The following is a 26,505-nucleotide window of genomic DNA, read 5'->3' on the forward strand; positions in this document are numbered from 1 at the left end:
CCTCTTCTTTGTTCTTTCTCCTAATCTATCCAAGTCTCTCTGCAGCCTCTGTTTTCTGCTCACTACCTGCCCCTCCACCAATCTTTGCATCATCTGCAAATTTAGCCACAAAGCCATTTATTCTGTAATCCAAATCATTAACATACAATGTAAAATGGTGGCCTCATCACTGACCCCTTCAGTACACCACTGGTAACCAGTAGCCCACCAGCATAGGATCCTTTTATTCCCAATCTTTATTTCCTGCCAATCAGCCAATGCTCTAACTATACTGATATCTTTCTACTAATTCCATGGGCTCTCATTTTGTGACGTGGCTCACCAGATACCACTACTCCCCTTCACACCAGGGGCCAGTTAATTTGCGATGGTTGTAAAATATGGAGGAAACTGAAGCATCAGGAGGAAACCCTCAAAGAGAACACCCAAGGATTAAATCCAGACCTATAATACTGTGAGGCAAAAGCTGTACTGGCTCCACTTGGAGCCAAAATACATCTCAGTTCCAAAATACAAATGTTTGTATTGGATATCATGTGCAAAATCTGTGTTTACTGTCTTCAATGGTCTCAAACCGTTAACTGCCAACTTCATTGTTGAATTGAGAGTCACACTTTATTTAACCTAAAGAAGGATGGTAGATTTCCTTCAGGGGATTACAAAACATTACTGATGCTTTTTTCTTTAAAAAAATTTAGATTTATTTAGTTGAATTTAAAATCCCCAACTCCCATGGTGAGATCTGAATTGATGAAAAGTACGATACTTTAGAAAATAGCCCTATAACTTAATGCCACAGAATCATTTTTAAGTTATGACTTGGGGAAACCAACTTAAGTTAAAACTCAGTGTCCTCAGACAAAATAATGACTTGGATGACAAAGTGGGCAAGAAGATTTCATTATCTTTGTGGCATGAAGTAGCCTTTGGTCTAATTGCCGATGCTCTGGACTACAGTCAACAATATCCCTAAGGTCTAATTACTGATACTCTAAACTATGGTCAACAATATCCCTAGCATCCAATTACAATAATATTATTAACCTCAATATTACAAAAATATTCTCAGTTTTCACAAAATAAAATCACACACATTTTAATAAACAGTTGAAACTTTCTCTAGATTCCTTTAGATAGTCACATATTCATGGATTAAAATGGAGCAAAAACAAATCAATTTTAAAAAAAGTTATGTAAAATATAAATCTATTTACTTCAGATTATTACAATCCTCATAAAAAATTGTGGTAGTTTTTGGCCCTGGAATATGGCAAGTGGTCATTATGGCTCAGTACATCATTGAAAAAAAATCATTTCCACCTTTCGTGATAAAGAGTGACATTTCTAGATATCTTACAGAAAGAATAGCTTGTAAATAACTGGTGTTTCAATCAACTCACTGATCTCTGAAGATCTTGCTAGCAAAAGGCAGCAAAGCAGCAGACTTCTTACTTCAAGATTCCACATTTAACTGCTGGATCTTCCTGTGATCCTCAAGTATAATGACAGCCGGTGGTTCAATTGCAAAATCTGGGCAACATACAGTAATGGCCTCGTTAACCGGAATTCAAGCAGCCGATAACTCCAAGTAACTGATAGAAGTTGAATAATTAAAAGAAAATAAATAAAAATTTAAATAAAAGTTTAAAATTGTAAAAGTAAATGCTCTCCGAAGCAACACACAGCCCATTGGTGAAGATGAGAACAACATTCAGCCAGCAGAACGTCCCAGTTGTGCCCCACCCGCAGCAGCTGTTTGAATAAAGGATGAAGAGCCAGCTGATGTCATTCGCTGCTGGGGCGACTCTCCCAAAGTCTCCCCCTATCTCTGCCTAGTAAGATTCTTTATTAGTATATTATTAAATATACTAATAAGGCTTTTTACCTGTAAACTTGGGCAGAGAGACCTGTTAATTATGAAGGCGGCAGGGTTAGCGTAGCTCAACTGCAAAGAAGAGAAATAAAAATTCTTCCCAAATCCCAAAAGCACAATAAGAAATCTCAATTTCTGAAGAAGGGAAAATGGACTATATTTATATTTAGACAACCTAGTCACATCAAAAAATACACAATATTAGATATTAATTGCTCAAGCTCAAAGGACAGGGTTTACATCACATTGCAACTTTATTGAAAAACAGTTACAAAGCTTTTCATTCAAATCAGTTTACTTAATCACACAATATTAAACTACCTATTTTCCATGACTACCAGAGGCCCATGACCGATGGATTCCAAGAATTTTCTGTGTTAAATGCTTGGTTTAACAATGATCAGAGTAGTCTGGGTCTAAAGTACAGCTTAATGAAGTGTTTTTTTTAAATTTCTCCAGCTGTACATTAGAATTGTGATGGTTGGATTTTATGAGAGGAGACAAAGATAGGCTGATATTATAGAACCCATTGGAAATAAAGAGGAGGCTGGTGCTTTGTTATAACATCAGTGATTTAGAGGCAGTGCAAAGGAGGTTCACTCGGTTGACTTCAGACTTGGAGCCATCTGGAACTATATTCACTGGAATTCAGAAGAATGACAAGGGATCTTATAGAAACAAAATAATATTGAAAGAGATAGATAAGATAGAAGCAAGAAGGTTGTTTCCACTGGGAGGTGAGACGAAAACTAGGGGACACAGCTTTGAGCTTTGGAGAAGAACATTGAGAGATGAGAAGGAACTACTTTTTCCAGAGTAGCAGAGCATGCTCGTTGGGCCAGATGGCCAACTCCAGCTCCAATTTCTTTTGTCCATTTATTATCATTTAACTGTACATATGCATTACAACAAAACTCTCACCAGACCACGATGCACACATAAACAGTACATAGTCATAAGTTCACATATCATTTAAAATAAATACATAAATATTTTGGGATTATTTACATGGTTACTGGATACTGATCATCATAGTTTGCAGGAAGAAGCTATTTCCCAGCCTAACAGTTCTAATTTTGATGATCCTAGATCTCCTTCTTGATGGCTGTGGGTCACAAATACTGTGCGCTGGACTGAAAGGGTTTTTTATAATTCTTTTAGCCCCATTGAAGCAACGCTACTGTCATCAATAGAGGTTCCAGTGATCTTCTCAGCTGTTTTGATGATCCTCTGTATTGACTTTAGGTCCAATGCTTTGCAGCTACCTTTCCAAACAATGATGCAGCCAAGCAGGGCACACTCAATTATGCTCCTGTAACATATTATCAAGATGTGGGTTGGTTGCCCTGCCCTCCTCAACCTCCTTGGGAGATGTAGGTGCTGTTGTACCTTCCTGACTACTGAGGTGGTTAGTCCAGGATAGGTCATTCTTTATATACACACTGGGAAACTCTATGCTCTGCTCGAGTGAACCATTGATGTGTAATGGAGAATGGTAGACCTTCATCCTCCTGAAGTCCACCGTCACCTCCCATGTTCTTATGTTTCTGTACCACACTGATTTTTCTGCTCTCTATAGCATGTGTTATGTCCCCATGGCACTTCCACTAAGCTCTGTGTGGGAACATACAGAATTTTAAATTGACCTTGTTTGCAAATGAAGGAGGAAAGCCAGTGGCAGCTCATGCTTTTATCAGAAATGAATTTAAGTCAATTGTAAATGTGATATATATTCTTTTTGTATAAAATTGTTCAATCAAGAGTCTTGTGCATTAAAGTGCCACATAAAAATATGAATTGTGAAACAAGTCAATGTAAAATGGCACAATTTAAAACTTCCACATTCATTTAGTAAGAATGGGCAAGCCTCCCATCCCTCATTGCATAACAACATTAAACATAATTTATTGAACAAAAACAGGAAATGTCAGACCCTCAGCAGGTCAAGCTGCATTTGTGAAAAAGGAAGCAAAGATGAAATTTCACTCAAAGAACCTTCCTCAGTCTCTTCCAAGTGAAACATCAACTCTGTTTCTCTTTCCACAAATTCTGCCCAGAATATTTACTGTATTTTGTTTTTATTTTAGAATTTCAGCATCTGTAGCCTTTTTAAAATCATTTCTTTTAACCCTTTCTAGACTTGATTATTAATCTATGTCCATTTTGTTGCGGTGTCCCTTCTTCATACCAGCACTCAGCTTTACTTTGTTTAGAACCATGCAATTGTGAACTCTTCTTCCAGAAGAACAGAGAGATTCTGCAAAGTCAACACCTTTAAAGAAAAATCAGACATGACATGTACAGAGTAGACACAAACACCAACGCGGTGTTGATTTTGTTCAAAATGCAAAATGCATGTAAAGTTGACATCATGAATTTCAAAATTCACTTAAACTCTTTCCAGAAGCTTGATTAAACATGACCAGATGATACACATCTGTTTCTCCCATCTCACAAACTAGTATCCTTGCACCAATGGATAGTTTACTCAATGATGACTTTATCATGTTCAGAGCTCTAATTAGTCTAGATTTTTGTCTGAGGTTAAGATCAAGCTTAGCAGTAATAACCTATTGGCATCCTCCCGCCCTAACTGCACCACACCCAATCCAAATACCAAAGATCTTGTCAAATTCAGCAGGAAGATGTTAAAGGTTATATATCAAGTACTACATAGATTCTTTGGAAACACACTGAGCAAGATGTTAACAGTGTCAGCTAAAAGCAAATCAAAATAATGAGCAAAAAAAAACTTTACAAATTTGACTTAATTTCATTTGTGTTCTACAAAATGATTAAGCCCCATCTGGAGCAAGTTTGGTCCTCACCTTGGTGTCTAGCCTGTAGGAGAAGTCAGTGATCCATAGTCCATTAACAGAAACATTCTGTGGGGGAGATGGAACTCCAAAAACACAAACTGTTTGTAAACGCAAGCCATCCACTTGGCTGTTCAAATGAACTATTTCACTGAATAACACATTCTAGGGATGGAATAAAGAAAAAAAAGTTTAAAATAGTCGCACATCAATGAAATGTCCACACAGCACGTCAGCTTCTCTAAAATGTTGGTTTATAAGTAGGGAGCAGTGTAATCTAATAAAACCACGTGAATATCTTTAAACAGTGGTATGTCAAACAAATGCAGTTATCAAATTATATAACTGCAAAACTAGATCGAAATCAAAAATTAATTAATTGTGTAATATCCCAAAAATAGGCATTTAGCATTTCCAAGTCCATAACTTGGGTTTGTTTTGAACCCAGATTTCCAGGTATGATTTCCAAAGGAATTTCCCAAAATTCAACAATCACTTTTTGCTCACTGGTTGAGCAATGTCCAGCAGGTTTTTCTGGCTGCAGTTGACGAATCACAAATGATCACACATCATGAGGTGCAGATTTAGTTTTCTTAATTTTTAAATAATGTTTGCCACATCATAGACGACTTACAGTGACAATTTAATCACACTCTTCTATGTGCTGGACAGCACTGATCACTCCAGATGATACTGTGCTCTTATTGTGCTACACTGTACTGTGACCCCACTTACTTCAGTCACACTACTTTTCTAAAACCTCTCCCTGCACTAACTTCACCACAACTCTCCATTTGCTCCAATCTCCAAATGCCTATAGCACCATACCTCATCACAGTTTTGATTTTCCCCAATTTCCTGATTCACGTGATGTTGACTCCCTATCAGAGGCTTCAATCATTGATCAGCCTCCTTATTTGTTAAAGTGCAGATCTCCAACAAGATGAATTTTATCTCCCAGTTGATGCCACATTTAATAAAGTGGATGAGCTTGTAGTACAGCTACACATTGGCAGGTATGATGTGGCCATCACGGAATCATGGATAAAAGAAGGATGTAATTGGAAGCTGAATGTCCAAGGATACAATGTATTGAAAGGATAAGCAGGAAAACAGAGTGGATTGTGTGGCTCTATTGGTAAGGAATAACATGAGATCAATAGAAAGGGGTGACAGAGGATCAGAAGATATCAAATCATAGGTTAAGTTAAATGACAAGGGTAAAGGGACATGGTTGGCAGTTAGAATGCAGACCTCTAAATAGTAGTTGGAATGTGGTCAACAAATTACATCAAATAGAAAAGGTGTGTCAGAAGGGCAATGTTAGTCTTGGGGGATTTTAACATGCAAGTAGATTGGGAAAACCAAGTTGGGTCTGGATCTCAAGAGAGAATTTGTAGAATGCCTACAAGATGAGCATTTTAGAGCAATTTGTCAATAAACCCACTGTGAGATCAGCTGTACAGGATTGGCTGTTGTGCAATGCACCAGAGATGAGGAGAGAGAGCTTACAGTAAAGGAGCCATTAAGCGGCAGTGATCATAATATGATGGTTCAATTTGAGATTTAACAAGAAGAAATTAAAGCCAGATATGTCAGCATTTCAGTGGAGTAAAGGGAATTACAGTGGCATGAGAATGGAACTGGCCAAAGTAGATTGGAAGAGGACCCTAGTAGAGAGGATGGCAGAGCAGCAGCAACAGATAAAGCTTCTGCAAGAAATGAGGAAGATGCAGAATAAATACATACCAAATATTAAGGAAATATTCAAATGGAAAAATGTCACAACTGCAGCTGACAAGGGAAATCAACAGGAAAAAAAAGAGGGCAGGCAAAGAAGCAAAAATTAGTAGGAAAAAAGAGGAATGGGGTTTTTTAAAACTTCAGAAGGAAACTAAAAAACTCACAAGGAAAGAAAAGATGAAAGCAGGCAGGCAAATAATATCAAAGAGGATAGAATAAAGCTTCTTTAAGTATATAAAATGTAAAAGAGAGGTGAAGATAGATAGAGGACCACTATTAAATTACGCTGGGGAAATAATATTGCAGACAAGGAGATGGCAAAGAAAGGTCATCAAAGGTTATGGGGAGAAGGCCAGGCAGTGAAGCTGAGTGGGGAAAATAGATCAGCTCATTATTAAATGACAAGGCAGATTTGATGGACTGAATAGCCTATTTTGCTTCCATGTCTTATCGTAATTTAAACCTTGCATATAGCACATCATCTTTCCTCTGCCCCGACATTCACTGGTTCAAATGTGATCCTGCTACCACAGAATGATCCAACTGCTGTCCCCCTGAACCCCTCACCCAGCTGAGGTTCAGGATTCAGAGTTTCTCCATGTATTTCACATTGATGAAAACTTGCAATGCATGTTCAGTAGATCTATAGAGCTACTGAAGTTTGCAATGGTGAGTCCACTGCTCTAATGACTGCAGATGTGACACATGGTAACTATGCAGCATTTCTTTTCTTGACGTTCCCAATTTCCAGTTGGACATTAATTTGTGCAAGTGGAGCAACAGAGAAATATTAGGGCTTAAGCAGTCATTGTATTTTATTCCCAGGAAAGATGTGCAGATGGTTCAACTCAAATTACATAATTATTCAGTCAGTCACACTTACATTTTTTGCTATGAAGATAATTTCAGTATAGTCACCATTTTCAAAAGTTAGTGGACTGTCACCATCATCCCAGAAGAGATTTCCTCTTGCAACTCCCTCATTAGACAGAGCCGCAATCAGAGCAAATGGGTTCCCACGAGAGGTAGCTGTTGTGGTATTGGGTTCCTGAACAAAATGCAGAGTTATATGAACAATTGCATTCAACCTTTACTCTCATGTTACTGGTTATAGAGCTAAATCTGCACCCAGGTCACTTCCGAAGTATTTGTTATGTGCTTTTGATATCAGGAATGAGCTCTTCTCAGGACAGATGAAACATTTGGAAAGTGGAGTGATTAGTTTTTGTTTTACTCTGTCCCATACATTAAATTGGACGGATGATCAGTGTTTTGTGGATATCAATTATAATCAGAATTACAAAATTATGAGAATGATGTAGAGACAGGAAAAACCTTCATTCCCTTGTGGAGATGTCAAAAACAACAGGGCAAAAGTTGAGAGGTAAGAGGTTTAGAACAGATCTGAGGGAGAGGAGGCCTTTTATCCCCTTCATAAAGAAGGGTTGGAACCTACATAGCGGTGCTGGTGGAGGCAGATACTTAAGGATCACCAAAGCATGGAAGCCTTCAGACAAAATGCAGGTAAATGGGATTAGTACAATTACAATCGTTGGCATATACACAGTGGGCCAAAGCAATTTGCTACATTACTTCATGATTCTATAATAGAAATCCACAATGCATACTAAACAATGTTTTTATTTAATTCTGTAAATCGGAAGGAAACAAACATCAAAAAGTTGTATCATTGAAGTTACCGATGCCTTGTGGCAAAAATGATCTTCCGAAAGAAGTACAGAGTCAGTCAAGCACAATACTAAACTGCAGCAGGGATGCAAAATTATAAAGGTTATTATGGTGGGGTGTCCAACAAGGGGCTGATTTGCTGTCCCCTAATTTGCACTCCAGCTGTAAGAATATCTCACTCCAGTTAAAGATATTGCAAACACTTACTTGTATTGGCAAAATGCAGCCTCCTCGCACATGGACATTTATTGTATCCAGGGGCGCTTGTAGTAAAATGTATTGGCCTTTGCTATGAATAGCAGAACCCTAAAAATTGAAATACAAAATGAGAGAGAGAGAGAGAGAGAGAGATTGAAATGGTCACAAATGTACAGCTGAATGCACAGATTAAAAATACAAGGTGCACACTGGAATTAATTTATTTGACTTCATATTATCTACAAATACAAAATAATTTCCAGATTATACAGAATTAGATTTGAATGGGAGTAGGAAACGCTAAGTACTGCAACACAATTGTTTTTCACTTTCTTGGAGTAAAACCTTGTTTTATGAATTTTTTTTGTTTATAATTATAAACAAAGCATAAAGATGAGCATCTAACCACTACTTAAAACAGCATGGTCTTGTTTTAAAGAGATGATGTAGTCCAGTGTCCATGATCATATATTTCATGATTCAAGAATGAGAGCTGTTTGACTCACTTACATTATACAGATCATACCATGTAGTTGAGGGAAAATAGCCAGACACCTCCAGTGCTTTAGGCTCTAATACTGGAGTAATGAGAAGGGTCTCCCCCAACATGAACTGATGGTCAATGCTCCATGTATTTGTTTCTTGAGAGAATCTAAAGCCAAGAAAGAGAACACTTCTTTATCTGTATAACTCCAACACATTTAATAGGAGATTTAAAATTCTTAAAATACTAAAATACATGTTTCAATACTTTTCACCAAACAATGATGGATCTGGTGTAAATGGCACTGATAATATTCTCTCTCTTGGCAGAATTTCCAAACAGTATGCTACTTATAATGTAAAATGGAACAAGAGTAATCTATTCAACAATAGCTATTTCTATGCTTCATTTATTGAATGACAACCAAAATAATCCAATTTCCAAAAATCTATTGACATACATTTTAAATCTACATAATGATTGAACATCACTTCTACCAAGAGTACCAATGATTTACAAGCCTCAAAAAAAAATCTAACTTGGTCCAAATGCCTTGATGAAGAAATAACTTTGCTATGCTGTCAATTCCTTTCAGATTTTTATTATTGTTTCAATGAGATAAACTCTTATCTTTTTAAAAAAAAATCAGATTGATTAGAGGATGAATGGGAATTATAGATTCAATCTCATCTCAGGAATCTTCCTTAACAAGCCTTAATTGCATCAACTGTACCTTTAGTTATCAAAGGAAACACAAATGAATGCAGCATTTCTTGGTGTAGTTTTTCCAAAACCTTGCAGTTACAGCAGGACTTCCTTATTCTTGTACTCTAATCACTACATTTTTGCAATTAAGACAAATATACAGTTTTTCCTAAATGTTTGATATAGCTGGTTAACTTTCTACAATCATGGAAAATTATAGCACAGTGTAGCATTCAGCCCAAGTCTGGCAAAAAAAGTACACAGGTTGATTCACAGTCTCCATGTTGTGCATTTTAAGGGCTCATCCAGATAATTTTACAATGTTTTTATATCAGGTTAAATGCCATCACCACCTTTCTGATACTCAAGTTCCAGATCCTCTATGATTTTTTGAATTGAAAAAAAACCTCTTCCCTAACCCTTCTACCAATTCCCTTAATTATCAATTAATATTCTCTCTGCTCAGGGAGATTGATCCTTCCTACTCACTGTATCCAAGTCATGGGGTCTTGGTGAGATACAGCATGGAAACAGGCCTTTCAACCCATTGTTCATGCTCCCCCTCCCTATTTATATCAATCCCATTTTATAAATGGCCTTCATAAATTAGGGGATTGAGTTCAAGAATTGTGAGGTAATGTTGCAGCTCTATACAACTCCGGTTAGAACTCCGTTCTGGTTGCCTCATTACAGGAAGGATGTGGAATCTTTGAAGAGTGTGTCGAGGGGATTTACAGGGACGATGCCTGCGTTGAAAAATAAGACTTATGAGGCAAAGTTAACAGAGCTTTTCTCTTTGGACCGAAGAAGGATGAGAGGTGACGTAATAAGAGCACTACAAAATTATGAGAGGCATATTTAGAGTGGACAGCAAACACCTTTTTTCCAAGGACAAGAGTAGCAAACATCAGAGGACATCTGTACAAGATGAGGGGAGGCAAGTTTAGGGGAGACGTCAGGGGTACGTTTTATTATATAGGAATGCATTGCCAGGGTAGTGGTAGAGGCTGGTACAATAGGGATATATCAAAGACTGTTAGGCATATAGATACAAAAAAGAAATTGAGGGTTATGGGTGTAAGATTGGGAAGGTTTAGTTTGTTGAGTAGGTTGCTGTTAGTTGGCACAACATTGTAATGTTCTATGCAAAGTCTCATCTGGAGGTAATGTAAATGCCTCAGAATTAAAGCAATCCAGGCTTGATTCAAACCTCCTGTTCTTTCTTTGACTACAAGTTTCCTCTGTGTGCTCCAGTTTTATCCCACATGCTCATGGTATGCTGGTTAATAGGTTAATGGGCTACTGTAAATTATCAGTGGGTGATTGGTAGGAGAATTTGCGGCATGTGAGAAAAAACAAGTTCCAGAGACCAAGTGGGGGATTTGGTTTCAGATCCAATATAAACTCCGTGGGCCAAATAGCTGACTTGTATCCTCATATGGGTGCAAATGTGGTTTACATATATTGCGAAAGAGACAACATACTCAAATGACAGTGGTCGAACAACCATCTCTCCATCAGTGTGCGCTTTGTGGAAAAGCGTGTAAATAAAAGGCAGGAGCATGTATCTGGTGAAGATAACTTTCCGCATCGCTGATTGTGCCGACTCACTGAAGACATACGGTTCCTGTGACTGAGAAAACAAAACACAGAGTCTCTTTTTTACATCTGGCATTCACAATGAGGGTATACATTAACTCACACTGTAGTCCTCATCATCGACTAATTGTTAGCCAAGGAATCCTCATGGGTATCCTCAGGACACTGACAAAGAGGCCTCAAATTCAGGCCATTGCATCTCTGACAGAAACTCTCAGGCAAATTTTCAAGGGCAATTTCATAAAAGCAGGAATGGGAAAAAGGGAAGTCAGTGGGGGGGAGGGTAAAGAAGGAGAAAGTAAGGATGGGTGGGAGAGGCAAGGAGGAGGGCATTGATTAGTATTAACTTCTTCTGTGAGGTTCATATCAATTAAGGATAATTGTATTTAGCGCTGTGTATCAACTGGGAGCTCTTCTGTCTCTATTTATGTGGAAGCATGCTCAGGAACTGTGCATATTACAGAATGTAACAGACTATGTTTGCCACAGTGAATAAAGGCTGCAACACAACGATTGATAAGGCTCCAATATTCCATCCTTCACATTTAAAAGTTTGGCGAGTGGTCCTGACAATGGCTTAGCTTAAAGAAAAGGTACTAGTTACTTCCTGAAAAAAATGGCAACAAATTCTTTTCCAAAATGTTTCCTCCCTTTACAACAAAGCATCGTCTCACCTCGAAAATATCATTCTTACAAAATTAAAATTTTAAGTTGAAAATTATTAACATTTTCTGAGCAGAACACAGACCACAATTCACTCTATATCTTCCTTTAGTCTCGTGTATACTGATCAACTGCCATTGGTATCTTTATCTCAAACCTTTTTTTGCTCTTTGAAAGCACTGCCTCAAGTCACGACATTGCAAGTGACAGTTGAAGAAATGTTCATCGCCAGGAAAGCAGTGGATCTTAGAGGAGAAACTTGCAGAGAGCAATAATGAGATTTATGGCAGAACTCACATTCAATTGCACAGTTGAATTGTACATCTCAAACATAAAACAATTTTAATTTAATTGCAATGTTATTTCATAAGAATCAAGTGCTAATACAAATATGTAACAAAATACATAGCAAATGTCTACTTCACAGTGTGTCCTCTACAATTCTGTTCCGTACTGAACAGATAAATTATCAACCAATTTTCAGTCTCTCCATTTACAGTATTAATTATAGAGTATTTTAAAACATCTTTAATACTAACTGGCTGTTTCCAAGCATTGTGATTCCGCATAAATGGATAAAATGATCCTAGCTGTGTCCAGCGAACACAGAGTTCTTCATTGGTTGCTTCGCCGAAACCACAGACATCAGCTCCCACAAGAGGAATTCCATACATATTAAACAGCATTATAGCTGCAATAACAAAAACACTGTAATCTTTCACATTCCACATTTCATAATTACATAGTATGTTATTTACAAAATAGTGTATGACTATACTACAAGCAAAAAAAATTTCAGTTGACAATACAAAGGCTTCATTCTCTGGTGCATGTTGGATTTGCAATCACACAAAGACATGAATCTTCATTTTCTCCAGAATGGAGAAATGTTATGGCAGCATGAATTTAAAACAAGGAGAATTTTCATTCACATACAAATGGTTAGCATTGTCGGTTAACTAACTTGTTTGGTTCACAGATTCAACATAAAGGAAAAGGATAATGATACGATAATGAATTGAACAACTTTTTACATCATACCTGTCTAGCCAGATATAGTTTCTCTCTATCTCCATTGTCCTTATCTAGGAGACTCACAAAGGCATTCTAAATGGTTATTTTCAGAGATTGGAAAGGCATATTTAAATTACACTCAGAAAACAATCAATTTCTAAGTTTCTAATTTAAAATAATAATAATTCAAGTGCTTCAATTATTAGAGAAAAATGAAAACACAAGTTGCTTAATAAACAACTAAATGACGCTTGCTATTGTATTGTAAAACCCTATTCTAATAGGTGTAATATTTGAAAAGGACACACATTTCCATAAAAATAGAATCAGAAAATGCTGGAAATAATCAGCAGATTAAATATCCCTGGAGAGAGCAAGTTGAGGTCAACGTTTCAAGGGAATTTTCAAAACATTTTGCTAATTTATATACCTGGGATGGTAAAATACATATCATTCCAGTTGCTTGAGATGTCCCCAGTCCAGTGTCCAGCATAATGACCATGACTAGGAAACGTGGACCGCGAAATTACAAAAGGTCGCTTTCCAATGACCTTGAGCAATGCACTAAAGTGCAAGAAAAGAGACAATATCAAAACACACGAGCTTAAAATTTATATCAACTGATGCCTGCCCATAAACTATTTCACACTATAAATTCTTTATAGTGATGCATTATTCTCTCTATAAAAGAAATTGCTGGCTTTTTAAGATTGGCAGAATCACCTAAGGCAGCGTTTCCCAAACTAGGTTCCATAGAAAGTCGTAGGGATTCTGCAGAAGAATTGATGATCTGAGAGGGTGAAGCCAGTGACTGTGGGCCAGAGTCAGTTTCTGGGAACCGGCAGCAGCAGTGGTATGAAGATGTGTTGCAGGTGCGAGGAGGCGGCTCTGTCACCTGTAGTACGTGAACAACAGGAGGTGCATGTGGCAGGGAGTGAGGTGTGGCCCAGGACGCAGTGGGGAGCAAAGGGTGGCGGTGGTAGCCTGGCCCTGTGGCTGGGCAAGATCATGGGCAATCTTACTAAAGTTAATCTGCTACTGGTGAGTTTATCTACTTTCTTACTATGCTTGTGTATATACCAGATCTTTTAAACTGTAATTGACGTTTGGCATTCCGTGATTTCCAAGAGCTCCAAAAGGGTCCCGTGAGCTAAAAAGTTTGGAAAGCCCTGTCCTAAGGTCTCTATTGTTCTTATTCTACCATACCTACTTCATTTAGTCACTGGGTTCCATTGTCATCTGTGCTGTTATACTCTTTGTGTGGCCTTCCAACCCTTATTTATAGAACCTTACCATGAACAGATGAAATTGCTTTAAGCATTTCGCATTATCACATTGTAAAGAGTTGGCATTGACATTGCCAAGAGTTTGGAGAGTGCAGAGGCAGAAGGAATTCTGGAAAAGTTCCAGAAATACTGCAAGTTATATTTTGCTCTTTGGGTCAGATCAATCAATCAATGGAAAGTAAACAAAAACAGTGAAACAGGATACGATTTAAACTGGCTTTGGGGAAAATATAGAAGCAATGGCTTTTAAACATGAGGCTGATTCATGACTAAAATTACCCAATAATTTAGTGAATTTATCTGATCAGTAGCTGAAACATTCAATCTAAGTTGGTCCAGATTTGAAAACTGGTTCTTGATCAGATGTCTGATCTCATCTGAATGATGTGCAAGAGCTACTTTTGACAAAGGAACCAAGGGAGAAGGACAGACAGACATGTTGCTCTTGGTTTCTAGCCAATGTGTGGTCATCATGCAACAAGTGCTTACTCGTGGAACTGCTCACACTAACCATCCGAGATTAATATGTACAAAACGTTTTTTTTTGTAGATATAATACTTGTCCTGCATATGTATTGTTTGTCTGCATGTATATTACGTCTGGTGGGGCTGTCTGCATATTTTTGTAATGAAGAACACTGTTTTGTCGGGTCGTACTTGTACAATCGGATGACAATAAACTTGACTTGATTCAGTGAGACTCTGCATCACATTAATTTGAAGTGAAATAACCTGATAATCCATTTTCCAAAGCTCATACTTCAAGAATAGATATGGAGAGCAACTTGCAAAACAAACTTGACCTTTGAAAATTTCAAACAAATTCTGCAAAAAAATGGCTTAAAATTAAAGCATTACTATTATAATTGTCACTCACTCATGAGTAGCAATGGCCTCAGTCAATCCATACAAGTTGTGCAGGTTATAATGGGATGACAGGTGCAGTCTTCCAGTCATACACATTGTGCTAGACCTCAGATATCCTCCAGCTACATCTGCAGTAGGTAAACCCATCAGTCATTTTCATAGCAAGGTGAATAAATTCTTTAGAAAAAATGTTGCAAATCAATGACAGATAAATCAGTTTGTAAAAATTGCAGAAAATGCCCTCAATTACTGTAGTTTTCGTTGGCGCACGTTTGAAAGTTATTTCTGTTTTTCATAATTAACTCGCTTTTACCTGGTACGTAAGGTGGATTTTCTAAATTGTTGTCTGGACAGCCATTTATTGCACCATCAACAAAGCTGGATGGTTCATTCATATCCTGTGAAAGAAAAAGTTTACTTTCATCTTTCACCATCAGTGGCTCCAGAGAAATGAGCAGCTCACAGTCAGACTGAATATTATTTTCCTCTACATCTTCTAAACCACACTCAAGAGAGCAGTCTTACAGCACCCCTTTCATTCTAGATTTTCCATGAATGTTTTGAACTTCATTTCAACTCAATTCTCAAAAACAAGATTGTTTCACCTGGGCATATACAAATTTCATCAATAACAGAAAAGTTTCTAATAGAAAACAACTTTCTTCCAACCTCTAATCTTAACTGTCCCACAAAGTAATAAAATGCTGTTTCATGATAATATATAATCAAGAATTTGTCATCTCCAATGTTTGAAATAATGCTATTCCACATACTCTCTTGCTGTAATTTTTCAATCCATCTGACCATTCCTGAAGAATATCACAGTGTAGAGCTCGTCGAAAGAACCAAAGACTTGTTGATCCAAACCAAGGCTTTTATTAGCAAAAGACCGGAGCTCTTCACAGGTGGCCGACCAGTCCGGAATGATCCGACCTGGCTAGGGACACAACCCTTTAAGGCCCAGACAATAGGAGTGGCTTAGCTCTCAGCCAATCGCTGTAAGCACAGTCTAGATACAGTAACTATATACACTATGTACATTGGTGATAGATCTGTACTATCACATTCACCCCTTCTTGGAGAATTGACCCTGGAAAAAAAAAACAAAAACAAGGGAGAGAATGAAAGGAAGGGGTAGGTCAAGGACTGTAGCGGTCAGGGGGTCTGACCATCCGGCGTGACCGCCGTGGTGCCGGGATTGGGGTCACTGGAGTGGTGTTGCCAGCGGGCTCGTCGGGAGCGACTGCTCCGTCGCTCAATTCCCCAGTCGTTTTGTCGGCAGGGTGGCCCGGGTCATTGGGATGCTGTTGGTCCTTCTGTTGCGGCACGGGGCCTGTAGAAGGAGTTGGGGGGTTTGCTAGGTCCCGCACCGAAACAGTGTCCTCCCGCCCGTCTGGGAACTCCACGTATGCGTAATGTGGGTTTGCGTGGAGTAGAGTCACTCGGTCGACCAAGGGGTCGTTCTTTGAGTGCCGGACGTGGCGTCGCAAAAGGACGGGGCCAGGGACGGTGAGCCATGCCGGTACAGTGGTTCCCGATTCGGATTTCCTCGGGAAAAGGAACATCCTTTCGTGGGGGGTGGCATTTGTTGCAGTACATAGGAGGGAGCGGATGGAGTGTAAAGCACTAGTGAGAACCTCCTGCCAGTGAGAGGTGGGGAGACCTTTAGACCGGAGAGCCAGTGTAACCGCTCTCCATATGGTGGCATTCTCCCTCTCGACCTGGCCATTACCGCGTGGGTTATAGCTCGTGGTCCTGCTTGAAGCAATACCACACTCCAGAAGGTACTGTTGCAGCTCTGCACTCATGAATGAGGACCCCCTATCACTGTGGATGGAATTGGGGTACCCGAAGATGGTGAAAATACTGTGAAGGGCCTGTATCACTGAGGTGGCAGTGGTGTCTGGGCAGGCTACAGCGAATGGGAAGCGGGAGTACTCGTCGATGGCCGTAAGGATGTAGGTATTACGGTTGGTCGACGGTAGGGGCCCCTTAAAGTCTACACTAAGACGCTCGAAGGGGCGGGTGGCTTTGATAACGTGGGAGTTATCCGGACGGAAGAAGTGGGGCTTGCATTCAGCGCACACCGAACAGGCTCGGGTCATGGAGCGGATCTCCTCGACTGTGTAGGGTAAGTTGCGCGCCTTGACAAAGTGAGCAAACCTAGTGACCCCTGGGTGACAGAGCGCCTCATGGAGTTTCCGTAGTCTGTCCATCTGTATGCTGGCGCAAGTCCCCCTGGAGAGCGCGTCAGGCGGGTCGTTGAGCTTACCAGGCCGGTACAGGATGTCATAGTTAAAGGTGGAGAGTTCGATTCTCCATCTGGCGATTTTGTCGTTTTTTATCTTACCACGCTGGGTGTTGCTGAACATGAAGGAGACCGCGCGTTGATCAGTCAACAGTGTAAAGCGCCTCCCAGCGAGGTAATGTCTCCAACGACACACCGCTTCAACTATGGCCTGGGCCTCCTTCTCGATCGAGGAGTGTCTACTCTCCGGACCCTGGAGGGTTCTGGAGAAGAAGGCTACAGGCCGACCGGCCTGGTTCAAGGTGGCTGCCAGGGCGAAGTCGGATGCATCGCTCTCGACTTGAAACGGGACAGACTCATCGATCGCGTAGAGCGTCGCAGCAGCGATGTCAGATTTGATTCGATCGAAAGCTGCTGTGGCTTCGGTCGAGAGGGGAAAAGAGGTGGTCTTGATAAGAGGACGCGCCTTGTCGGCGTAGTTTGGAACCCATTGGGCGTAATACGAGAAAAGGCCCAGGCAACGTTTGAGAGCTTTCTGGGTATGTGGGGGGGGTAAGTCCATTAGGGGACACATGCGGTCAGGATCTGGCATGACTATCCCGTTCTCCACCACACAACCTAGAATAGCGAGTCGTGTGGTCCGGAAGACACACTTGTCCAAATTGTAAGTCAGGTTTAGCTGACGGGCAGTTTGAAGAAATTTGTCTAGGTTGGCGTCGTGGTCCTGCACGTCGTGGCCGCAGATGGTGATATTGTCCAGATACGGGAAGGTCGCGGTTAGCCCGTTCTGGTCCACCATCCTGTCCATTTCCCGCTGGAAGACCGCGACACCATTCGTGACCCCGAAATGTACCCTGAGAAATTGGTATAGCCGCCCATTCGCTTCAAAGGCCGTGAATGGTCGGTCCTCGCAGCGGATCGGGAGCTGGTGGTAGGCCGAACGTAGGTCAATAGTGGAGAAAATGCGGTACTGGGCGATCTGGTTCACCACATCCGTGATGCGTGGCAGGGGGTACGCATCCAGGAGCGTGAAGCGGTTAATGGTCTGGCTATAGTCGACCACCATCCGTAGTTTTTCCCCATTCTTGACAACCACCACCTGGGCTCTCCAGGGGCTTGAACTGGGTTCGATGATGCCCTCATCCAGCAATCTACGCACCTCACTCCTAATGAATTGCCTGTTTTCGTAACTATATTGCCGACTTTTGGTGGCCACAGGCTTCCAGCCAGGAGTGAGGTTTGCGAAGAGTGCTGGCGGGGCAATCCGGAATGTGGAAAGGCCGCAGGATTGGCCCCGGGGCATGGGGGCGGGTTGCTCGGGTGCTTCGGGAGTGGGGCGATGGCAGACCGAGAGGGGGGCGTGGGGTCCCCCAAAGTGTAGGGATTAGACACTGGAAGTCTAATCCCAGCAACACTGGGGCGCACAATTGGGGAAGGACGAATAATTTGAAGTGGGTGACCGTCACGCCCTGTACTTCCAGCGTGGCGATGCAATACCCCTTTATCCCAGTCGAGTGCGACCTCGTCGCTAATGAGATCCTCTGGGTAGTGGGAATAATGTCAAGTCCCCAACGGAGGGCCAGATCTGGCTGGATAAAACTGTCAGTTGACCCAGAGTCAAATAAGCAATTGGTGTAGTGTCCATGCACTTTAATCAGTTCCATTGCTTTAGTGAGGGGATGAGAGCATTGCTGGTTCAGTGTTATTGAAGCAGTTGACAGGGGAGTTTTGCGCGATGACGTCACGCAACGGGATGACGTCACGCAACGGAATGACGTAGTCAACGCTCGAGGAGCAGGTTGGAGGACCTCCCGGAAGTGCTGTTGTGGCGGCGTTGGCGGGTGAATAGTAAGTATTGGGGTTTGTAGTTGCTCGCGATTGGCGGTGGGTAGGTCGTTGGTCGCGGCGGTCAGGCCCTGGCGGTCGTCACTGATGGACGCTAGGGTGAGCACCTGGTTGGCCGCGGGGGTGGCTGTGGCGGCGGCAGCAGCGGCGGTAGCGTCGGCCCCGGGGGTTGCTGTGGCGGCGGCAGCAGCGGCGGTAGCGTCGGCCCCGGGGGTGGTTGTGGCGGCGGCAGCAGCGGCGGTAGCGTCGGCCCCGGGGGTGGCTGTGGCGGCGGCAGCAGCGGCGGTAGCGTCGGCCCCGGGGGTGGCTGTGGCGGCGGCAGCAGCGGCGGTAGTGTCAAGTGTTCCGCACGGGGGCGAGAGGCGGGCCATCACCATGGTTGCGATGGTGGGTTGCCCCTTCCGGGTTCGGCGTCTCCGTGACGTCAGGCGTTGCCGTGCAGGGGAGCCCTCGCTCTCATTGGACGAGAGCTCTGGGGAAGAAGAGTTTGAATGGGAAAGCGGCGATTGGGCTTCACACGAGGCACTGTGTTTGCTGGCGGCCATTTTAGACCTACAGACTGCAGCAAAGTGGCCCTTTTTAAGGCACTTCTGGCACCTGGCTTTTCTTGCTGGGCACTGGGATCTGCTGTGCTTGTCCCTCCCGCAGAAATAACATTTCGGTTCCGCACGGGGGAGGGTAGCAGCAGCCGACAGGCCGTCAGGGGTAGGGTAGAAGGGCACTCTACTCACATCAGAACGAGGGGTCCAGTCCCAAGAGAGCTCGGTGGATTTTAAGGCTGCATCCTCCATTGTGATTGCAATCCGGGCCACGTCCTCTAGTTTTTCTACCCCTTGTTCGAGCAAGCGCAGCCTCACTTCATTCGATCTGAGCCCGGCCACATAGGCATCCCGGACGAGATCGTTTGTGATCTCGGCAGCAGTTTTGTCCACACAGTTACAGTCCTTGCCCAATGCCTTTAATACTTGTAAATATGCTCTGCTGGACTCACCGGGCTGTTGCTTCCTCGACGCAAGCACGAGCCGGGCATGAACTCTGTTCACCGGTTGATCATACAGTCCTTTCAGTACCTTTATGGCTGCGGTGTAAGTGGTCTCATCCTGGATGTTCTCGTAGACTCTCAAGGACACCATAGACAGCAATGCTGTTAGACGCTGGTTATCCTCCTCTACCTGAATGAATCTCAGGAAGTTTTCAAAGTTCAGCAGCCAGAAGTTAAAGGCTTTGAAGGCTGTAGCTGACTGTGGGTCAATATCAAGTTTTTCTGGCCGAGTTAAACGCTCCATCCCTTTCAAAAAAATTCTTTTTGCTAATAAAATTGTAGAGCTCGTCGAAAGAACCAAAGACTTGTTGATCCAAACCAAGGCTTTTATTAGCAAAAGACCGGAGCTCTTCACAGGTGGCCGACCAGTCCGGAATGATCCGACCTGGCTAGGGACACAACCCTTTAAGGCCCAGACAATAGGAGTGGCTTAGCTCTTAGCCAATCGCTGTAAGCACAGTCTAGATACAGTAACTATATACACTATGTACATTGGTGATAGATCTGTACTATCACACACAGAAAGGATTGCACACTTGTACAGTAGGTGGCAAAAATTATGCCATTTTAAATACAAAAAAATTAAGTCATCACCAAGTATTGTGTTCTCACAGTAAAAAAAATATTATTTTTTTTTAAAACAGAAGAAAAGTGTGTACACGGCTACAGAGACTGGCTAACTGAAAATCTGCATTAATTTTACATCAGTTCTGTTCATGCCCACTGTTTATAAGCAGTCATACTTGATAATTCCAAAATATTGTGGATGTTAATTTAAAATACAAACACAACTACAATTTTTGTGGTAAAAGAAATTATGATGTATTCAATCTCCTTTTTTGCACAAATTTTTGCAAAGCAGGGCAACTAGGTTATGGGAAAAAGCAGGTAGGCCGAGCCGAGTCCACGTCCAGATCATCCATGATCTTTTTAAATGGCGGAACAGGCTTGATAGGCCAGATGGCCTACCATCTTCATTTTTTTTAATATATTCTTGTGCTAAAGTAACAATCTTATGCACACTTTACACAGCTTTAGCACTTTTTCATGGAACAAAAGATTTGTGAACTTATTTTATATAAATGTGCTTACAATCCATATTCCATCAAATGGCACCTGATCATGAAACTTCTTAATGTTCTCATACCACCAGGCTTGGGTCTCTGGATTTGTAAAATCTGGGAAAGCAGTTAGACCAGGCCAAACCTAAACAAAGTAATCACAGCACAATTCAGATAGGCTCACAACGGCTGGCTGGAATGGAAAATTCAAATAGAGATCATACCAATAAATCAAGAGAGTGAGGTGTGTTGAGAAAGTAGAAGTGAGCACAGACAGTCAAGTTCAGTTTCTTATGGAAACGAGTCCCAATGTAAGTAAAAGGATGGCATTATAAATGATTTTTTAAAGTTATTCCACACTATTTAGGTTCTTTTAAAAATGCATCTGTGACAGAATACACTTAATCAAATCTTTCAACACTAAGAAATGCTTAATGATTTCCTGAGATATCAAAAGATAATTCTGCAGTCATTTTATTCCAAATGAAATTAAATTTCAAACTTTGTTCCTAAATCCTCAAAGGAACAGAGTATGAACTTGTTCTTTGCATTAAGTAGTACTCCAACTATCTCATTGAACGCCATTGATCCTTCACTATGCAAAAAATAATAAGACATACATCTTCTGTTGAACTTTCTTTTGAACAACGCATGCCTCAGTAATCATTCTGATGGTACATAGACTGAAGTAAGTACAACTCCACTGTATAATCTCAAATAAAAATCCATGAAACGTTTGCAACTACATACTGGGACCAAATTTGTTGTGCTTGAACTGAACAAGCATAATAGAGATGAGAAAATATTTAATTGACATGCTGTTCTGTTTTAACAAACATCAACTTAAGCATTTTCAGGATTTTTAATTTCTTCACCTGAGGCAGAGTTGGTTAAATGATGTTGTAAATAAACAATGTTACTTAGCACGTGGTGAAATGTAGATGGAATAAATAAATAAAACCATATAATAAACTTGTCACTGTACTGACCTTGCCTATTAATGGTTCACCAGTTTCATTTTTTATAAATACACCTCTCTTTAGGCCATCATCATATGGCTTATATTTCTCTGCTCCCTGTTCACTACTGATGCCTGGATCCTATAATAGAAAAAAAATGTTACAAAGAACCCTGATGGAAGAAGGATGCCAGGCAATTATGACAAGATGAAAAGCAAGGCATGTTGACCTTTTAAGAGTTCAAAGAGCATAGGAAGAGATTATTAGAAGAGGGCAAGAATATATTTAATTTGGTTGAGAAAGGTTTCCACCATCAACTGTCTTAGTTCATGTATGAAAAATAGCCACATGATGCACCTGGTAACTGTTGAAATGTACACTTCCAAGAGATGGTAATTTAAGCTAGATGGCCAAAGGGGAAAGAATTAGAATGTGCAGTATTGGGATCTAAAAATAGATTTTATTTTAAACATTAGCCACAGTTAGCAGTTCAATATGTGGATGAGTTACCGGAAAATTTCCCCCTTCTCTTGTGTTACATGAAGAATCAACAATAATTTTCATTCTGAAGTTTGAACCAGTATGTGAATTATATGACCAACATATTAGAACAACATTTTTGGTTTGAAGAGGGACGAGTGAAGGGAATTTTCTGAACACTCTGGATTGCAGGCACTCTTGCAGTTCGCCATGGCAGATTGGCCTGAACTCCGGTGCAGGTTAAAACTACTCAGGAATCGTCAAATGCTGTAGTGGCATTCATTTGATGGTGCAAATATGCCATGTCCCTTTGGAAGTATTAATAAAGCTTTAGATATGGTTAGGAATCACATGCTCCATTAACTATCTTCCATTTTCCTCATTATTTTTAGCCAGCTCTACAAGAAGTCATTTTTTTCAATCAAGCACAAAACAGATTTTGGATTGGGATTCCAGCACCACCCACAGATAGAAAATCAAATCTGAATCAGTACATCAATGACATCACCCAACACCACACCCCATACCAAAACCCCTTTTGTCCTATTACTAACCACCACTTTGTTCAGTGGAAAATTAAAAGTTGGGTTAAAGCAAGAAATGAAAGCCATAAAAATAAATAGGTTATAGCCATATACAGCTGATTAACTTCTTAAGAATCTGAGAATCATTTCAATGGTTTCAGTACATTATAAATTTATGAACAATTTATGCATTTTTCTTCTTACCAAAATCAAAACATATTTTAAGCCCTTCTGGTGAAATTCATCTACCATCTGTGGATAGTCACCATAGTACTGCAAGTTGAAAGTAAAGTCCCTTTTCTTGTCCATGTAATCTACGTCATTCCATTGTACATCCTGAAGAAAGATAAATGATTAAGACAGGAACAATTTTGTTTCCTGCTAAATGATCAACAATCTAGAGGTATGAAACATACTTTGATCTTATTTCCTTTCTTGTTGGACTACTCCTTGCATTCTTACAGTCCAGATGAAAGAAACACAATCAGATACATAAAATTTGAAAGGATCTCTAACAAGGATATAAATGAACCTCTTTGCTAACTGATGCTGCAACTTCTCTGTAAATGATACACAAAAGTAATAATTTCTTGTGAAAATTCTGCTAATTTAACATTTTTGCTTGTGCCCAACGACTGGACGCTGCACACCAACCTGTTCAAAAGTTTCAAAACGGAATCATTAAGAAGTTCAGACAAGCTGTAAACATTTCCTCACATTGAAAAGAACATTATTTGATAACATCCAGAACTTGTTTACACTGTTTATATAGTTGGAATTCTTCTAATTCTCGAAGTACTGCAAAAAACAAATTGTCAAAAATGAAAGTAGAGGATTCTAGAAAGGTTTGTCCAACCAGGGGGTTCCTCTCCTCAAGTTTATTTGCTAAGACATATAATTGGAGCTGCACGGGGGACTGTTTATCAGCCAGGTTAAGTGTTTGAGAATTAGTACAGTACATTTCCCCGTATCTTCAGTTCAGAATACTGAAAATATCCAAAACCTCCTTCCTAATGGTAGCAGTGTGAAGAGGACATGGCCTAGGTGGTGAGGGTCTTTGAGGATAGAGGCTGCTTTCTTAAGGCACTACCTCTGGTAGATGTCCTCAATGGAGTGAAGACAGATGCCCATGATTTTGTTGGCCGGGTTCACAACTCTCTGCAGTCTTCTGCCTTGTGCATTGCCACCATTGTACCAGTGATGCCACCAGTCAGAATGCTCACCACAGTACACCTGTAGAAATTTGCAAGATCTTTGGTGATATACCAAACCTCCTCAAACACCTCACTAAGTATAGCTGCTGACAAACCTCCTTCATGATTGTATTGACATGGAGGGCCCGGGACAGATCCACAGAGATGATGAAACCCAGGAACTTTAAGTTCTTGATCCTCTCCATTACTGATCCCTCGATGAGTATTGGTTCATGTTCTACTTATTTCCCCTGAAGTCCACAATCAGTTCGTTGGCTTTGCTAACATTGAGTGCAAGGTTGTTCTGAACCCATTCAACTAGCTGATCCATCTCCCTCCTGTCCGCTTCCTTATTGGTGCCTGGGATTCTGCCGACAACTGTGGTATCATGGGCAAATTTATAGATGGCATTTGAATTGTGCCTGGCCACCCAGTCATGGCTTTAGAGCACACATGTCAAACTCAGGCCCGCGGGCCAAATTTGGCCCGTTATATAATTATATTTGGCCCGCAAGATCATATCAAATATGTATTCGAACTGGCCCACTGGCCGCCGCGCCAGTATAGCGCATGCACAGCTAATACTACAAATCCCAAAATGCTTTGCAAATGCATTGGCGCCGGCCCGTCAGCCCGCTAATCGCCCCCACCTCCTCTCTTTACTTTCATTAGCACCTGCGACCTGTCGCCTAACTCGCACGTAATAAACCCCTTACGAAAAATGGCCAAACGAAAGACAGAAAACAGGACCTTTCAAGATGGTGGGAGGCAAATTCTGACCCCAGAGTTTGATGAACTTGCATCTAAGAAGAGATGCCAAGTATCTGGTTTAGACCCAGGTGCATCAGAGTAAATCACAGTGGAGCAAGCTAAGCTTGGATTCATATTTTCTTTGGTTAACTTTGGACTGTTCATAGTTGAAAGATTGGATTTTCATTGAAGCAAGTTGTTATTTTTTTGACTTGTTGGCTTGTGAAAAAAAATACATTTAAAAGGAGCTTAAAGGCTAGAGAGAAATATTATTTATTGAATATTTTATTTCTCATTTGTTAATGCTTCTTCTGGAAAGAGTTTAACCAAAACTATTATTAAACATTTATTTTAATAAGAAAAAGTTTAACATTACATATGTTGAAAGAAGAGAAAACATGCAGATGTTGTTGAAAATTTTCAATAAATATTTAGTTTGGCCCACGACTTAGTCCAAGTTTTTAATTTTGGCCCTCTGCGCATTTGAGTTTGACACCCTTGCTGTAGAGCGAGTAGAGCAGCGGGCTAAGCATGCATCCTTGAGGTGTGCCTATGTTGAATGTCAGACGGTGTTTCCGATTCCTACTGACTGTGGCTTCCAATGAGCAAGTCAAGGATCCAGTTGCAGAGGGCCAGGTTTTGGAGCTTGCTGACGAGTTCTGAGGGCATGATGGCATTGAAAATTGAGTTGCCGTCAATGAAGAGTCGCCTGATGTAGATGCTGCTGTTGTCTAGGTTTTCCACGGCTGAGTGGTGAGCCAGTGAGATGACATCTGCTGTGGACCAATTGTGGCAGTAGGCCAAGATCATTACTGTTAATTATGGCCGTAACCAAACTCTCAAAGCATTTCATCACGGTAGATGCAAGGGCTACTGGACATTAGTCATTGAGGCAGCTCACCCTGCTCTTCCTGGGCACTAGGATGAGTGATGCCCTTTTGAAGCAGGTGGGAATCTCCAACTGGAGCAATTGGGTATTGAAAATGTTTGTGAACACTCCGGCTCGTTGGTTGCCACGTATTCTCAGCATTCTGCCAGGTACGCCATCAGAACCTGAATGCCTTGTGAGGGTTCCCCCTTTTGAAGGATGTTCTGACATTGGCCTCCGAGAGAGAGATAGCATCGGGTCGTTAGCTTCTCACCATTCATATCCCAACGAATGGCAATGTTACTTAGAGCAGAATCAGAGTTGCCTGCTCCAACTTTTTAAACTGCAGCCCAAATAAAAGCAATCAATGAGCTTACAAATTTGGAGGAGCATTCCCTTGGAGTGCTAGATCATGCGTTGGATTAGTTCAACAAACCCTGTATTCAAACAAGTGGTTCCCCATTATTGTTATTTTTAAAACAACGTCATTGCTGCTCATCCAGGCAACACATTGAACAGAAATGAGACATTGAAAGCTGTTAAAAGTGATCTTCTGGCTAAAAATCACATTCTAATGATTGAACATCTCCACCAAGAA

The 26,505-nt window shown here is 41.0% G+C and overlaps 1 protein-coding gene across 3 annotated transcripts in view; it reads right to left on the reverse strand.

The window, feature by feature from the left end:
* gaa (alpha glucosidase) overlaps positions 1–26,505 on the reverse strand; it is a 53,808-nt gene that overhangs the window by 12,573 nt on the left and 14,730 nt on the right. The window contains exons 8-20 of one of the 3 annotated variants that reach the window (XR_011354898.1): positions 23,301–23,432; positions 22,123–22,233; positions 21,165–21,278; positions 15,251–15,335; positions 14,948–15,065; positions 13,215–13,348; positions 12,310–12,461; positions 10,993–11,141; positions 8,830–8,971; positions 8,329–8,427; positions 7,316–7,480; positions 4,702–4,854; positions 1,401–1,530 (exon numbers count right to left, since the gene is read on the reverse strand). Coding sequence is in view for 2 of the 3 variants with exons in the window: in XM_069930088.1 (XP_069786189.1) it covers positions 4,083–4,145; positions 4,702–4,854; positions 7,316–7,480; positions 8,329–8,427; positions 8,830–8,971; positions 10,993–11,141; positions 12,310–12,461; positions 13,215–13,348; positions 14,948–15,065; positions 15,251–15,335; positions 21,165–21,278; positions 22,123–22,233; positions 23,301–23,432 (1,617 nt within the window). In the remaining variant the exon portion in view is untranslated. Of the gene's footprint in view, positions 1–1,400; positions 1,531–2,108; positions 4,146–4,701; positions 4,855–7,315; positions 7,481–8,328; positions 8,428–8,829; positions 8,972–10,992; positions 11,142–12,309; positions 12,462–13,214; positions 13,349–14,947; positions 15,066–15,250; positions 15,336–21,164; positions 21,279–22,122; positions 22,234–23,300; positions 23,433–26,505 lie in introns of those variants that run through there. The other 2 variants (XM_069930088.1, XM_069930089.1) reach the window with 2 other exon arrangements.

This window comes from Narcine bancroftii, chromosome 3 (genome assembly GCF_036971445.1).
Source record: "Narcine bancroftii isolate sNarBan1 chromosome 3, sNarBan1.hap1, whole genome shotgun sequence".
NCBI classification, from domain to species: domain Eukaryota; kingdom Metazoa; phylum Chordata; class Chondrichthyes; order Torpediniformes; family Narcinidae; genus Narcine; species Narcine bancroftii.